The sequence below is a fragment of the Haemorhous mexicanus genome, chromosome Z (assembly GCF_027477595.1).
Source record: "Haemorhous mexicanus isolate bHaeMex1 chromosome Z, bHaeMex1.pri, whole genome shotgun sequence".
Taxonomy (NCBI): domain Eukaryota; kingdom Metazoa; phylum Chordata; class Aves; order Passeriformes; family Fringillidae; genus Haemorhous; species Haemorhous mexicanus.
Genome location: NC_082381.1, coordinates 37,439,620 through 37,455,488, shown reverse-complemented (window position 1 = coordinate 37,455,488; position 15,869 = coordinate 37,439,620). Strand labels below are relative to the sequence as shown.

General features: G+C 40.1%; 1 protein-coding gene across 2 annotated transcripts in view; it reads left to right on the top strand.

Moving 5' to 3' along the window:
• The window catches only part of SVEP1 (sushi, von Willebrand factor type A, EGF and pentraxin domain containing 1), a 125,280-nt gene that overhangs the window by 70,650 nt on the left and 38,761 nt on the right, over positions 1-15,869 (top strand). For both annotated transcript variants that reach the window (XR_009485025.1, XM_059836427.1), the window contains exons 26-35: positions 555-756; positions 1,443-1,618; positions 2,905-3,029; positions 6,418-6,541; positions 7,073-7,243; positions 9,336-9,509; positions 12,450-12,569; positions 13,306-13,482; positions 14,251-14,335; positions 14,650-14,841. Coding sequence is in view for 1 of the 2 variants with exons in the window: in XM_059836427.1 (XP_059692410.1) it covers positions 555-756; positions 1,443-1,618; positions 2,905-3,029; positions 6,418-6,541; positions 7,073-7,243; positions 9,336-9,509; positions 12,450-12,569; positions 13,306-13,482; positions 14,251-14,335; positions 14,650-14,841 (1,546 nt within the window). In the remaining variant the exon portion in view is untranslated. The remainder of the gene's footprint in view (positions 1-554; positions 757-1,442; positions 1,619-2,904; positions 3,030-6,417; positions 6,542-7,072; positions 7,244-9,335; positions 9,510-12,449; positions 12,570-13,305; positions 13,483-14,250; positions 14,336-14,649; positions 14,842-15,869) is intronic.

The following is a 15,869-nucleotide window of genomic DNA, read 5'->3' as shown; positions in this document are numbered from 1 at the left end:
ATTTACACCTGCCATCCTATGTCAGAGTTTAACACCCACCTTTCAGGAGAGTTCCACTTGATAACATTACATGTAGCATCCTTGTAAAGCATGTCACTGTGCATTGAACAGTAGCACAGACATGCTGTCCCATACCAGGCAGTGTATTTCAGTAAGTCCAGAAGAGGAAAAATCTTGAGTTGTTTTTGGTTTTTTCTTCAAAGCTTGATTAAATGGAACCAGGTGATTATACCTCTTTATGTTGTTGGGTGGTAGATGGTAGATAGTAGACGGATATGTCATTTCAGTGATGGAGGACAGAGAAGAAAGGCTCATGTCATGTTATTGCTAGATAATCAGTGTCTCTTGTGGATATTTGTCTTCAAGCACTGTATTTTAGTCTTGGAAAGCTCTGTACGCTGGCTGATGTTAGACTACCAAAAGTTATTTCTACCTCTATTCAAGTTAGTGAATAGTTTTTGTAGCAGGACTGCATTCCACTTTATTGGATTTGCTTAGATTTCACTGGATCCTCTTTCCATGTTTGTGTGACTATGTCTTTGTCTTCATTGCAGAACAGTCCTCTGGTTTCAATCTTGATTTTGAAGTCTCTGGTATCTATGGATATGTCATGCTTGATGGTATTTTACCATCTCTTGGTGACATCACCTGTACATTCTGGATGAAATCCACTGACACCACAAACTATGGGACTCCCATTTCTTATGCAGTAGAAAATGGAAGTGATAATGCATTTCTTCTGACTGATTACAATGGGTAAATCACAGTTTTGCTTTTCTGTAGCTTACAGATATCTTGGATTGCTAAAGGAAGTGTAGAACATAAGTTTGAATGTAAGCTTTGCCTACCTTGGGGTAGAAGAATCTGCATCCAAACTCCCTTGACAGAGTTGTCTCTGTTTTGTTTTTCTTCTTGTTTTGTTTCCATCAGTTTTTGCTCTATAGAAGAGTAATGGCAAGAGAGCTGTGAATTTAGATAACATGATTATTTTTCTCTGTACGATATTCACATCTTTTCTTAATGGCTTATTGAGACAATGAGTGGAACAAATGGAGCTCAGCACTCAAAGTACTTCTGGCATGATACTAAAAGCAGAGTATGACTTGCACTTTTACAAAAGCAGAGTGTGACTTGTAGTGTGACTCCAAACTCAGCAGGAAAATATAAGAATCCTCTATGCAGCCGTGATTTGAGCCTTAATATTTTGTTACAAAAGCATGTCACTTATTTCACCAGGCTTTGCATATGATATCCAACTTCCAAGTGCTCTGGGAGAGAGATATCATCTATGATGATCTTTCAACAGAGATTTCTCACATGATAGTTATTACATGCCTGTTATCCTGTTAGTCAAATAACATTTCTTTGAGTCATGAGGGACAGACTATGCTTTTAAAGTAGCTGCATGCAGCTGAGTATGCCTGTGCCTTCCTTCCCTGCAGCTGGGTTCTTTATGTGAATGGAAAAGAGAAGATAACAGACTGTCCTTCAGTGAATGATGGCAACTGGCACCACATTGCGGTGACGTGGACTTGCAGGGATGGGGCATGGAAGGTGTACATTGATGGAAAACTGTCTGATGGAGGCAGCGGGCTCTCTGTTGGATCAAAAATCCCTGGTATGCTTTATTTATATTGTACCACATCTATTGCCTTCATTCTGGATTTATTACAGAATATGCAAGAAAATGTTTAGGTGTTTTGAGTATATATTCACGTTTGCAGCATTTATGAAAAGCTCGTGTTTGCTGTTCTTTTTTTGTGAGGACAGTTCCCCCCACTCAGCATCACTGAAGACAAAAATGCACATTTCTAGGGTATATTGGTAGGTAGTTTGTTTTATGGGCAAAATTTTAGTCCACGAAGGGACCTGTGCAGGGCTGGTTCTGAGATGGCTTTGTGAGAGTGTCTCACTCAACAAAACAAAGTTTATCTGGCATTTCCCTTACATATGTGTGTTCAGGGTTTATTGACTTAGCCTTTTCCTGTTCTTTTCAGGCATATATTTGAAGTTATGTTTGTATTTTTTTCTAACAAGGTGGGGTTTTCTATTTAATTGTTTCCTGTGATCAGTCATCTATGGAGTAATATCAGAGGTCATGAAAAGGAGTATCTTTGGCATTAAAGAGCTGTGAAAAGCCTGGTGTTATTTAGCTTCAAAGAGGCTTTGTTTTGGTACTGTTTGTGTACTGCCACCATCCAAATTTACATAGAATTTCAAAATACTATTTTATTAAAATAAAAAATACAATATTGAAGCATTTTAGTCCATGACCCGTATGTTTGCCTCTGTCTTTCTCACCTAAATTTGAGTTCTCTCCAGAGATAAGACCTAGGGAAGTGTGCTGTCTCCATTACTTTTTGACCTTGTCCACATACCCTATGATGTAGAAGTTGCATGTTCACATGTTAACAGACAAGGTGAATAAATTTAACTTGTGTGCCATGTCTCAGAGCATTAACTACCTTCAGTGTGCTTCTGAGGGTATGGAATCACATTTGACCTGTATGATTTTGTAAGCTTTTGTTTAAAGCAGGAAATGTAAGTTGGTATTGTAAAATAACACCTGCCCCACCTGCTCAAAACCGCATTTTTTGTTGCTGCATGTTATGCTTCAATACTGACTTACAAGTGAGTTTGAGCCAATATCATTCCTGAATCATTCCATAGTGATTTCTGCTCCCATATGTGTCTGACAGTCACTTCCAAATTGCTATGTGGACCTATTTCAGTCTAACATAAGGCTTCCCAGAGGTTTTGCTGAGAGAGTTTGTTGAAGGTCTTCACTGCAAAATCCGAGTAACATAGGGCAGCAAAATTTTTGTTTTGCTTAGTTTTTAATCTTCTTATGGGATCCCTGCTGTAAGGCTTTATTTCCTACCCTTCTTCAACTTCTGAGTTTAGGTGGTGGTGCACTTGTGCTGGGTCAAGAGCAAGATCAAAAAGGAGAAGGATTCAACCCAGCTGAATCTTTTGTGGGCTCCATCAGCCAGCTCAACATTTGGGACCATGTACTTTCTCCACAGCAGGTAAGTCCTGAGTGCAGTGTTTGAGCAGAGGGCTCTGAACAGAGGATGAGCGTTTGAGAAGGCACTCTAGGTTAGCATATTGGGTAGACCCCACTTCCACAGAAGTCAGTGGGGACCAGATGGAGTTCTGGCTTAGGGGAATAAGCTTAGTGTAGTTAGTGAAGTAGCTTTAAGCAGAACTAAGTCTGGTAGAATCAACACTGAGTCACCTTCTATTTTGATTGAGCCTTTCTGTAGTATGTGGCTTCAATACAGGAAGGAAATAATGCATAAAAATTAACAGTTCTGCTAGAAGAGAGAGAAATCCAGTGAAGTAAGCAAAGTGTTTGTTTTACAGACTGTGTACAGTTTCCTCATTCTGCTGTTAAAACTTCAGAGAGGAGGCATCACAATTTCAGTCAATGCATTAGACACTGAAAAATTTGAGCTATATAGTTCCAGAAAAAGTCTGAAGGGGCAGGATAACTGAATATGGAGTTACACCTAATCGGGTACCTAAAATAAAAGCTTGGCAGCACCAAATTTCCACTGAGTTAAATAAAGACTGAAAGATGTCTGCAAGGACAGTAATTCCTCGACTTTTCTGGGAGCTAAGCTTCAGTACTCAGTTATCCTCAAGTGGAATTTGTTTCTTTCTGCCTAGTTGGGACCTCCTGCTTCCATTTATGACTACTGCTTGTGTCTTCCACCATATGCTGCTGTACCAGCCCCTCTGTACGTGACCATCTCCCCATACACACGGGGCTGCTGACAGGTGTCCCCATAGCTGTTTCTGCTCTAGGTTGAGCCAAGCTCTCCTCCCAGGGCAAATGTTTCACCCCACCTCTGAGCTTGCTCCAACTCGTCAGTGTCTTTCTTGCTGTGAATAACCTGAAATGGAATGCAGTGCTTCAGATGTGATCTAATAAGCACTAAGAATAATCACTTCCTTGTTTTTTCTGATGGTAACCCTATTCACACAGCCAAGGATGCTGTTGGTCCTCAATATTTGCACAGTGCACAGCTGGCCAGTACTCAGCTCACTGCCTGCCAGAGCCCCTAAGTTCTTTTCTACAGAGTTCTTTTCCTGGTCTTGGCTTTCCTTGCCTATATTGTTCAGATTTTTTTTCCTTCCATTTTTCCTTGTTGAATTTTTGAAGTCTGGGTTGGCCCTTTACTCCAGCCTGTCAAAGTGCCTATGCATGCAACTCTGTCCTTGAGCACACTGACAGGTGATATTGTCACCAGCTTGATACTATCTGCAAAGTTGAGGACAGTTCTCTATCACTGCTTCCTGCTCATTATTCAGTATGCTCAGTATTTCAATCCTGAAGGTCAGAAGTGTTAAACTGTTGATAATACTTGAACAACAAAGACAAATGTTTTAAGTTAGAGGCATTTCTTTAAGGAAGACTCTTTGGATTACAAGATTTTGCTTTTATCCTGATTTTTCTTAAATTTGCATCACTAATTGGTGGTTTATAGCTGTTTGTTATCCATGATCCAAACAAGAAATAATAACATGAATAGAAAAGAATGTCAAGCAGAATCTTTGCTTCCAGCATCCATATGTCTCCTCTGTTTATTTCTCTGGTTTTTTACTACTTTGCCTCTCTAAAAGGTTTAAAACTACCCAACTATCTGCTACAGTTCTTGGCTTTTAGGGTCACCAACTGTTGCATTGCCAATCAGATCTTCCAAGTTTTTGTTCACTAGCAGTTTTGAAGCTGATAAGCGTACAAGTGATTTTACAGGGCACACTGGTGGAGAGTTTTAAGTGCTACTTTCTGAAACTTTGTCAGTAGTTGCCCCTGTTTAATGATAGGTCTGATCGAATTCCCTTGCTTCAGATGCAACAGAGTTAGGGCAAGGAAGAAAATCCTGCCATTCATTTATAGTATCCATATTGCTCATCTGAAAAGACAGTAACACCAGACAGGAAGCTGAACCAAGCTTCCTATACAATTTTTACCTCATTCATTTCAGAGCTTGGAATAGTGAAGTGCTATTGTAATCTGTTATCATTAGGTTTGTTCTGGCCAGCTGGCACTATTCATTAAGTCTTAACTTTCTATTCTCAGCCATAAATGAAAGCAGGGTGATAGAATATGTTGCTTAGTGAATGAAGGATGGTGGAATCTAGTCTTTAAGATTTGTTTATTGCATGCTTTAGTTGCTTACTCACTCACACAATAATTTTGTATAGGTAAGCTGTCACTCTGGTAGCTTTGTTGTTGAATAGTCAGCAACAGAAATATGAGTAGTGTATAGGGAACTGTGAGGTCCTTTCTGGCCCTCCATTCTCCATCATATGGCTTGAAAGGGCTGATTCCCAAACTTGTTTTTCCTACATTGGAAATTTTTTCTTGCAGATTTCTTGCAATTTCTTTTCAGCCTTTGGCCTAAGCAGTTTCCATTGGCACAGATTGCTGAAATGAGAACTTTGGAATAGCCTCAGAATAAACAGAGATCATCGGTTCCTTCTCCAGCTACACTGACTCTAGAAAAGTCTAACTGACTGCTAAAAGTCCAGTCTGCCTCAGTGGGTTCAGAGTAGGGACAACTTGAGAACAAATCACTCCAAAGTTCATAATGTGCCTTTCCTTCTCACAAGAGCAGACACTGTAGAACATTATTCTTGGTAGTTGAATTTATCTTCTGGAAACTTGACAGAAGGCAATCACCCATCTGAGAAACCTTTTCCGTCAGAGACATATGATCAGATCTTCTCTCAAGATACTAATCTGCTGTTGGTCTAATAGTGTGTTCCTTTGTTCCTGTTGTACTTAGCTGGCCTGTATAGTTCCTGTTTCTATACTCCATTACTTCTGTCCCTGTCCCACTTTGGCTGGGCCTTGCCTACAGTGTTTTAGAGAGTCTAGTTCATTCAGTTCACAAAACTTCTGTTCTGGAAGCAACTAATTGCCTTATTAAGTTTCTCCTTTTTGTGTTTCTGTCCCTTTATATGTGGTGCAGTGCTAGCAGTTTTCAGAATGCAGATCTTGAACATTTAGTTCCTTTTGTCTCCTATTTGACATTTTCTGCAAATAGATAAGTGTTCTCTTCAGGTTGCAGCCTTATTACTGTCTTTTTTCTGTGACGTAGATATGTTCTTCTTTTACACTAACAAATGCAATTTTGTCTCAAGAACTGTGTTCAATACCTTGTTTTTATGTCAAGTAGTCCTTCAGGTAGTGACTCAGCATGAACTGTCCATATCTAGATGGCTTATAAGAACAGAATAATAAGTACTTCAGCCAGGAACCTCTTGTGCTAGAAAAGATGAGCATTACTCCCTCAAGGATCTGTTCTAGTGTTGCATACACGCATGAAGGGAATATTTTTTTTTTAATATTCTTTTCCTACACTGTCCTTAAACATCACCTAACCAACTGTTTTAAATCCATAGGTAGAATCTCTGGCTACATCCTGTCCAGAAGAACTGCAAAAAGGAAATGTACTAGCCTGGCCAGATTTCCTGCCAGGGGTTGTTGGAAGAGTGAAGATAGATTACAAGAGTATATTTTGTGCTGGTTAGAACTTTACTTCCTAGAACCCATTTTTTTCTGAGCAACACTATAAGACTCTTTTATGGGGTCAGCTAGCTAACTTGCAGCCTTTGCTCTACTAACCTTGAATAAATTATTTTGATACTTTGACAGTTAGAACATGCAGTCCTTCATTCTTCAAATTCCAGGGTTTTGTAACTAAAGTTCATTGAAATCTCTGACAAAAATTTATTGCTTCCTGAATTGAGATGGGAAAAGAGTGAAGATGGTAGTGGATCAGAAAAAAAAAAAAAATCCTTCCTTTTATTCTAATAATAATTGTATGGTATTAAAATACCCACTGCCTCCTTACTTCTTTTTCTATAGATTCCTTTTCTGATTTTTTATGTTGATGATTCTCAAAACCCTTTGGACCCAAGCGGGCTGTAGCATGCATAACATTGCCAAAAGATTTTTCCTGGATAAACTTAGGTGGGATCAAACAATCACATAACCAGTTTGTTTATTTCAGCACGTAGCTGTACCTCTTACTGAATGCATATATTCTGTTCACAGATTGTCCATCTTTGCAAGGATCCGTACCACATCTGCGGGCCTCTTCTGCTGATTTGAAGCCAGGGTCAAAAGTGAGCCTTTCCTGTGACCCAGGATTCCAGATAGTGGGAAACTCTGTTCAACACTGCCTTAACCTGGGACAGTGGACACGGCCTTTTCCTCGATGTGAAAGTGAGTTGTCTCAGTGAGCTGGCAGGATTAGGAAACCCTGGTGTTTATTTGGATCCTATCACTATCCGTGGCCTGGGGTTTTTTGCAGCTGTCATGCACTTGAATCCATCCATGTTACAGCATATACATATATACTTAAAGCTAAACTCATGTTTTGCTGAGCAAAAATTATATCATGACCATGTTTTACATGTTTTTCAGTCAGTTTCTAACATCCATGGTTTTTAGAGAAATTAGTCCATTTGGATCAGCAATCTGATACTTTCCTCCCCAGTGGTATTAGGAGTGTGGAAGATGCACAGGAAATGCTAAAACATCTCTGTGATTTTTAGATGTGGATAATGTCTGGTTTGAAGTAGAAGCCTTAAATTGAGTCAGTTATGACCTAATTTCTTTTTAGGCGGCATATATTTCTGTTAGGACTTGGAAGTGCTCCAAGATTTACAGGATTTCTTCGAAGAAACTGAGCTGTATGCATTCAGGCTGACAAGTTTCTTTTGATTATATGATTCCTGCTCCTGCTTTCTCCTTTCCTTTGGTCCTCCTCTGTTGTGACTGCACATAAGACTGCAGCTGCTTGTGTTAGAGCTGATTACATTTTTAATTTCAGCAGAATAGTAAATTAGCTCCAGAAGCAGATATTGCATAATCCTAGAATTTATATGTAGTATGGAGGAAATAATCAAATTTGTTTAAAATGCCTTTAAAATAAAGGCATTTTGATCTAAATTTTAATGTCTTCCTCTTTATTCACTTACTTGTAGCAAAAGTCTCATCTTCTGTGTAAACAACAGTATGCCCATGAGGATTTACCCAAAAGCAAGTCCTGCTGGGCAGAAGGAAAGCTCACTGGCAGAGACAGCTTTGCACTTTCTTGGTGTGTGAGCTGTGACAACCACCAGAATCCTGTTAGTGTTTCTGACTTCTCTGCATTGGGCCAAGCAGTTTTACCTGCTGAGCACAGAACTGAGACTGAGCAGGGCTGGCCTGCCACAAACAGGCTGAGTGGATGAAGGCTAGACTCGCCCACCAGCCTTTACTTTCAAGGTACCTGTTCCACAAGGACCTGATGAATGAAAGTTACTTGAAGATACCTATTTCCTGCATAATGAACTACAGCTTTATGCTAATGGTGTAGCCTGAAAAAGTACTGACTGAATCAGGCTCAGTGTAATCACTGTCTTCACCAGGTTCCTTTTCCTCTTCTTGGTGCTAAATACCCCCAAAACCACAGATGCCTGAGAGCCTGTCTTTGTTACAAGCTCTCCAGCTCTATTCCTTCACAGCAAGTACTTGGCTTCCATAACTGTAGGCTTTAAATTTTTTTTGCATGATCCTTGCACACGTCTAGGGAACTAGGACTTGCTGTAACCCGTGTAACTACAAAGATGAGCTGTGTAGTTGTTGGAATAAGTTCAAGCCTTTTTGATTGAGGTAAAGATGCACAGAAGTAACTCTGCTAGAATAAATAAAAACTTCTGGTAGGCAGGTACAAGATGCTTTCTGGTGGCACAACTGGGATCAGATGGGATTATTTACTATAGTCAATCTAAGGGATGCCCAGGTTTGTATGTGAAGTCGGCTCCAGTATCTTCATCATTCATGCACTCCCTTATCTCAGGCCAGGACTGTAACTCTTAGCTGTCTCTGTTGGCTACTTTTGCAGTGTTTAAACACAGCAATCCTGAGCTTGATTTTCAGCAAAGGGAAGTAACAACAACAACAACAAGGCAAACTCAATTTTCTTTTTTCTTTATAACTCACCAAGGATTATTTCCTCTCAGAAGTGTTCTGTGACTGAAGGGCATCTGCTCAGATCTCAGCCACCGATGTCTTCTCAAGAGCTAGCAAAATTTTCTTAGCAGGAGCTGGAAAGTCCTGCTAAGACTCCTATTGAGAAATGCCCAGAAAAAAAGACCCTCCACTAGACCTAGGAATTGATTAGCTACTTCAGAAAAGGACTGGGCCCTCTTGCTAATGGGATTGTACAGCTGCAGAGGAAAACATGCGGTAATGGCTCTCATGTGGAATTATTCTGATGATCTGTGTTTGCTCTACTTATGCCTGTGCCCTCTTTTTGCCCATCTTGCAGGAATCAGCTGTGGAGTGCCTCCAACTTTAGAAAATGGGTATTATTCAGCTGAGGACTTTTTTGCCGGCAGTACTATTACCTATCACTGTAACAGTGGCTACTATTTGTTGGGTGACTCCAGGATGCTCTGCCTGGACAATGGAAGCTGGAACAGCATTTCACCATCATGCCTTGGTAAGATGTGCCGTACATTTGGCTGCTTGCACTGACAATCTCACACTTCTCCTGTGCCCTTAGGCTTGAGCAGACATTCATTCTGAAATTGTGGAGGCTAACCACAGTCCCAGAGTCAAAATCCAAAATATTCATTTTTCTGAGTTGACATGCTCAGCCTTATGTGAAACCAAAACTACATTCTGTCACCTTTTTCTGTTCATCCTCTTGTATGCCCCACATCCTGCTTTTATCAAACATATATAAAATTATATAGGCCTGCATTGCATTCCCACCCTTCCTCCTTCCATGTCCTGCACTTCTTGCATTCTGTGCTTCTGACCTGTGCATTTTGTTGCTCTCCAGCATGCAGTCAGTGTCCCATGCTCTCTGTGACCAGGTTCTTTTAGATGTTGCACACACGCATGGACGTTGTAGTATTTTGTATCAGATTTACTGACCTGAAGACAGTAGATGCTACACAGTATTTCCAGTCAAGCCGAGTGATGCAAAATGTACTGCATAGCAGAAACAAATTCAAGTTACTTAACAAAATACAGCAATTCTAATACACAGTTTAGGCAGAATTCCAGTGTGTTTCCCATTATCAAGCTCTGTAATATGTTCACCATCACGACCTTGCACATCCCCAGTAACTGGGAATGAATGTGTGGGTTAAGGCCAGCTCAAGCCCTTTGCTAACTGTCTGACATTTATACCTCATGTTGACCGTGTATTCATTTCCACTCCTCCGTGCTGGTCTGGCTAACTCAGGAAGACATTCACACTCTTTAATGAGCTCAAGGAGAAGCATTTAAACTGTCAGTTGATCCACTTAACTGTTAATTGATGTTTGCCTAAATGAAAGGCCACCTTGCTGTCTCCTTAGTCCCTAACTTAGTGGGCAGATCACCTCTGCCGGTGTTCTCTGAGCCTTTTTCCATTGTGGGGTTTTTTTGGTGAGTCAGACATGCCTGATGGCAAGCAGCTGCGGCCCTGAGAGGGCTGGGAGTATCCTTGTGAACGAAGTTCATACAGCTGCCACACCTTAACTTACTCTCTGGTCAGATGGGTCTGATGTGCCAGGTGCAGTGGCACAAGCTGAAAGGTGTGACAGGCTGGCGTTGGACAGTGTACAGAGGACTAGGTGTCACTGGTCTTGCAGGGCCACGTCTCCAGCATACCCCTGCTGGAATCCACTACCTAGCTGTACTTGGATTGCTGCATCTGGTTCTGCTGGATCTTAGCCATGCTTCCAATGGGAGTTGCACAGTAAAGAACTGGCAAGATTTGTGCTTGAGTCCTAATTCTTTGTAGGTATAGCACATATTTTTTTCAGTCAAGACAAGCAAAAGAAATTACAAAAGTCTTTTAATTCTGCCAAAATTCACTTTGGAGTAGGATCCATCTAGTTTTGTAGCATCCTGTCCAGCAGCACTTCTTCAGAATCTGCAAACATCATCCCAGTTACGTCAAGGCTATCCAAATAGTTCAACTTCCAAGCTGTAGGAGTCACAATGTTCAGAAGGAAAAGGCCTGCACCCCACCTTCCAGCTTGCCTTGTCTCTCCTAAATCAGCGTTATGGGAAAATGGAAACAAGAGTGGATTTGGCACCCTGACCCACCATTTACCTTTCTGACTCATGCTTCAGGGAGGTGCTAACAAAACCTGGTACACCTGTGCCCCGAAGCATTCCTTTTGTTCTGTTAGGGTCTGATTCACAGTGTAGTTCCACCTCATTGGAAGTCTCTTGCCTAACAGGACAGTACAGAAGAAGCAGTCATTCCAGTTCTGCTGTGGTAGCACTTTGCATTCTCCTGGTACTTGTGTAATTGGCAGCTGTCCTGGTGTTGAAGTGCAGCTGTCATGCTGCATATCAGAAAGAAGCTCCTTTTCTTTTTAATGTATTGTGGTCCTTTCATGCTGATCAGAGTCATCTAGTAGTGAAGAATAAACCCTCCATTTCATTACATTTTCTTGCTTTTTTAAATAGTGATTTTTTTTTACTGGAAATGGGCAAAGAACTCAAACTCTGTGTCTGCATGACATACTTAGATCAACAGGGTCCTGTAGCAGGGCATTTAGATTAAGAATTGTTCTACCTCTTCTAACAGTCTGAAACAAGCATTTTTATAGGGAGAGAATAATCCCTGACACTAATCCCTGATGCCAGCACTTTTCAATTAGATACTTTGAAATTGACTCTTTGCAATTTTGACTCGTTTTCATACCAAGGACATTTCCTTACTGTCAAGATTAAAAGATTTTATGAAGTATTGTGGAGTGAGGGATTTTTTTTTTCCTGCATAGTGGAAAACCACATAGATCATAAATTATCAATTGGGATTTTAGATACTACTATCTTGTAAATAATTAATTATGATAACTACTATATTTTGAATTATTTTTAACTTTTCTGGCAACTGCTGGCTTTTTTTGGGCCTAGTCTAATTATCTTTATCAAAGATGGAGCTCTAATATTTCTAGAGTATTTCCCCTCTTGACTAAGTTTTCCTGTCTTATAAATAGGAAGGTTGAGATAGAGAGGATTTCCCAAGCAAGAGTTTAATGCAAAAATCCTTCCTCAGAGTGCCTACACAGACTCCTAGTACAGTAGTTACAATATCTGGTTTTTCGCAGTTTGGAAACCAGATACTTTATGTGAAAGTAGTGGCTGAAAGTTAGTAACATTTATCTCTGATTTTCTCATGTTGTGCAATACTGTTGAGTAAATTATAATTAAAATTACAATAAAACTTTACAGTGAGTTATAAATATTTGTTTAAATACTAAGTATTTTTACCAATGAATGAAAAATGTGATTGCAGTAAGTGATTTTTAATTTTACTACTTAAAGTAACTCCTCTTGACAGTAAGACAGAAATCCAAAGCAAATGTTTACTACAAATGACACACTAGAGACATGGGTCTTGTGGTTTGTTTTGTTTTGTTTTTTGCAGATGTTGATGAATGCGCTGTTGGGTCAGACTGCGATGAGCACGCATCTTGTCTCAACACAAACGGATCCTATGTTTGCACTTGCATCCCTCCTTACACGGGAGATGGTAAAAAATGTGCAGGTATGGGAAAGAAGAACATCCAGCTAGCCTTTCCAAGATTCTGTGTAGGCCAGTATCCTGCCTTCCAGTTGTGAGACAGCAGCTGATATCTAGGACAGGCATGCTTTCCTCTCCAGGTCAGTTTAGTCTGGATGGGGCTGTGATAAAGCGTCTCCTTTTGTTTCTTGAAAACTCACCTTTTCGTGAGGATACAGCTGTCACTGGGGCGCTGCTCTGAGACGTGCAAAAACCTTATTGCACATGGACCACAGGACCTGGGAAGGCCACAGTGTTTCACTTCTCAGAGCAGAGCTGTGCAGGGAAGAAGTATTTTAACACAGGCTTCTGAATAGGGCTGGAGCTGCCTGTGGAAACATTAAACAAGGTAACTTTTTATGAAGATAACTAGACAGTGGCATAGGTTGGCATAAAAGGTTTTCATGTTAAGGGATGGACATGCTGGAGTGGGCTTTCCCTTACAGAGGGAGAAATTACTGTAAGATGTGTTTGCTTCTGACAAGGAATGTAAATTCATTTACAGAGGGCTTTTCCATGTCAAGATTAGCTTACTTGCATGAGTCTTCAGTGTCTGTCACTTACATATAAAAAAGACTGTAAACTACTTGTGCAAACTACTTTAGTGTTTCCATGTGCTTTGCCTTCTACTTTCAGCAAATTCCCAAGGATATCTCTTGTAGTTTGTTCATAAAACCTGACACATAAATATATTATTTGTAGTTTCCCTCTTGCTCCTCAGAACCTGTGAAATGCCCTAATCCAGGAAATCCAGAGCATGGTCATTTACATGGGGATACTTACAGTGTTGGCAGTCAAGTAACATTTTCCTGCAAAGAAGGGTTCCAGCTGACAGGAGCAACAAAACTTACTTGCATGGAGTCTGGAGAGTGGAGCCACCCAACCCCCTATTGTGAAGGTTGGTTCCTAGGGGTAATGCATGCTGAAATGTGACTTTACCATTAGACAGATGGGAGGGGAAAAGTAATAGTGAAGAGCCTTTAGAGACCATGGCAGCTTATGAAACCCTGTCCTAGCAGATCTGGATGTCAGTGTTGAAGTCTTTGTTTTCTTAAGACATAAGCACAGTTGTCATGTCTGTAGTGGTTCTCTCTTACGCAGATTCTCCAGTGCGTCAGAGATATAGACTCAGTCTAATGCAGGCATTAGGAGTGTTCTTCTGATTCTAACTCTTCTCCACCCAGCCTTCCATTTTCAAGCAGTTAATCACTTAAAGACCATTAACTGTCTCAGTGGATTAAAAGCAACCTGAAAGGACAGGCTGATGCATGTACATAGTCATGGTATAATAGCAGAAATTGTTTCTTTAGAAAACCAGAACAAATGCGATGAAGCAACAGGTAAAGTGAAGAGTTGACAAAGATTATCTAAGCAAAAAAACAATTACTTTGTCCATAGAGAGAGGTAGATATGGAGTCCTCTTGATAACCAAGCATGTGGTTTGTAGAGTGGTTATAACTACCTACTTCCAATTAGTTCAGTTTCTCAGTAAGGTGAATTCAGATAAAGAGTCCTAAATGTCATTTACAGATTAGTCAAGAGCTCATTGTTACCTAGGGCTTTATATTTCTTCAAATCTTTTCAGAGAAAACAAAGCAAATCCTAATTTTCTGTTCATTTTTGTTTGTGTTATATCAACCTCTCTTGTATTCCTGTCTTTTTAAAGCTATATCCTGTGGTGCTCCAGTTATTCCAGAGAACAGTGCCATTTTTGGCTCAAATTTTACATACCATAATAAGGTGGTGTACAGGTAGGAATTCAGTATGTTTGAAGTGCTGTATTAATAACTGATTGACAATCTGGCAGCAAATAAGAGTATGGCTGAATTGAGAGATTGGTTGAAATGAAGGAGAGGAGCCAGATGGGATTAAAATAATGGAAAGACATTTGGTTATAGAGTGGCTGTTCGTTAGCAGAGCTGGATGTTTACTCCAGTACTACTTCTCTATTTCCTGAAAAGAAAGATGGTTTATGCAGGTGTGGATGATGAGAAAAAAGGGATGGCTGATTATGTTGTGCATGAAAGGCTCTGTGATTGATAGCACTTCTTTTCTTCGAATGCAGATGCAATGATGGATACAACTTGGTGGGTGAAAAGGAAATTCTGTGCCTTGCTACTGGCATTTGGAATCATGCTCCCCCCTCCTGTGAAATGGTGATGTGCCCTAGCCCACAGGATATCAGCAATGGAAAATACACACTCAGTGGCACAGCCTACCTTTCCTCTGTCTCATACACCTGTGACAATGGATACAGGTAAATGCACAAACATGCCTGAGCCAAATGCAGGTGGCATGCTTGTTAGAAGGTCTGACTTATATCTGAAAGAAAAAAGCTGGGATCATTGCTCAGAGTGACAAAATACTAAAACAGAATTGGAAAAGACTTCTTTATGCCTTGAGGGTACTTTCTGTATTTTATCCTGAACTGGAGCAGTTCAGAAAAGTCACTCAGGATTTGCTATATACATATGTAATGTTTTCATTTTACCATCAAACTTATAAAAATACTTTGAACATTCAGAAAAATAGTTTTCATCATTTCTGAAAGCTCTCATTTGCCTTTAAAGATCATTATAGCTCTACAACTGTAGTTAATATTATTTTTGCTATTATTTTACAGAACCTTTTGTGAAGGAACTTTCTGGAAGTTACTAATTTACTCCTTTAACTCTTTGTCCTAGTAATTTATTCTAAGTATTTGTTCTGTTTTACATTTGTAAGCACTTTTACTGCAAATGCATTTTTAACGTGCTGCAATTAAAAATTTACACATTAATGCTATATCTGAGGATGTGGCTGTACATGCAGGTTTCTGCCTCCCCTCATATCTGCTTGTACTTCTAGCAGATATATTCTGACATAAGTGGTCCCATATGGGCCTGTTTAGGGATTATTTTTTTCTACTTTTTCCTGCTGCAATCATTTCCTTGTCCAGATGCAGGCAGGTAGGTGAAGTGTGTTCTTTTGGTGAATATTTTAATTGTGTTAGTACAAATGGATAACTCAGCTGCAGTTCAGTGTAGTGTTAAGTCATAGATTTGCATTGTGGGTTTAACTGTACCCCACTAAACCAAGCAGTGCAATGAGAGTGTGGAGTTTGGACATATAGGGAGCAAATACCACATTAGTTTTGATTCTTTGTCCTTACCTGTCTACCATAGTTTGGTGAGAGAGGTCCTCTCTCCTGCCGTTACCACTCCAGAGGAAGCCCTCTCGAACAGTGCCCATCTTAAGCATTAATTCTGGACCCAGTCTCTTCCTTCAAGCATCTTTTAGGTGTTT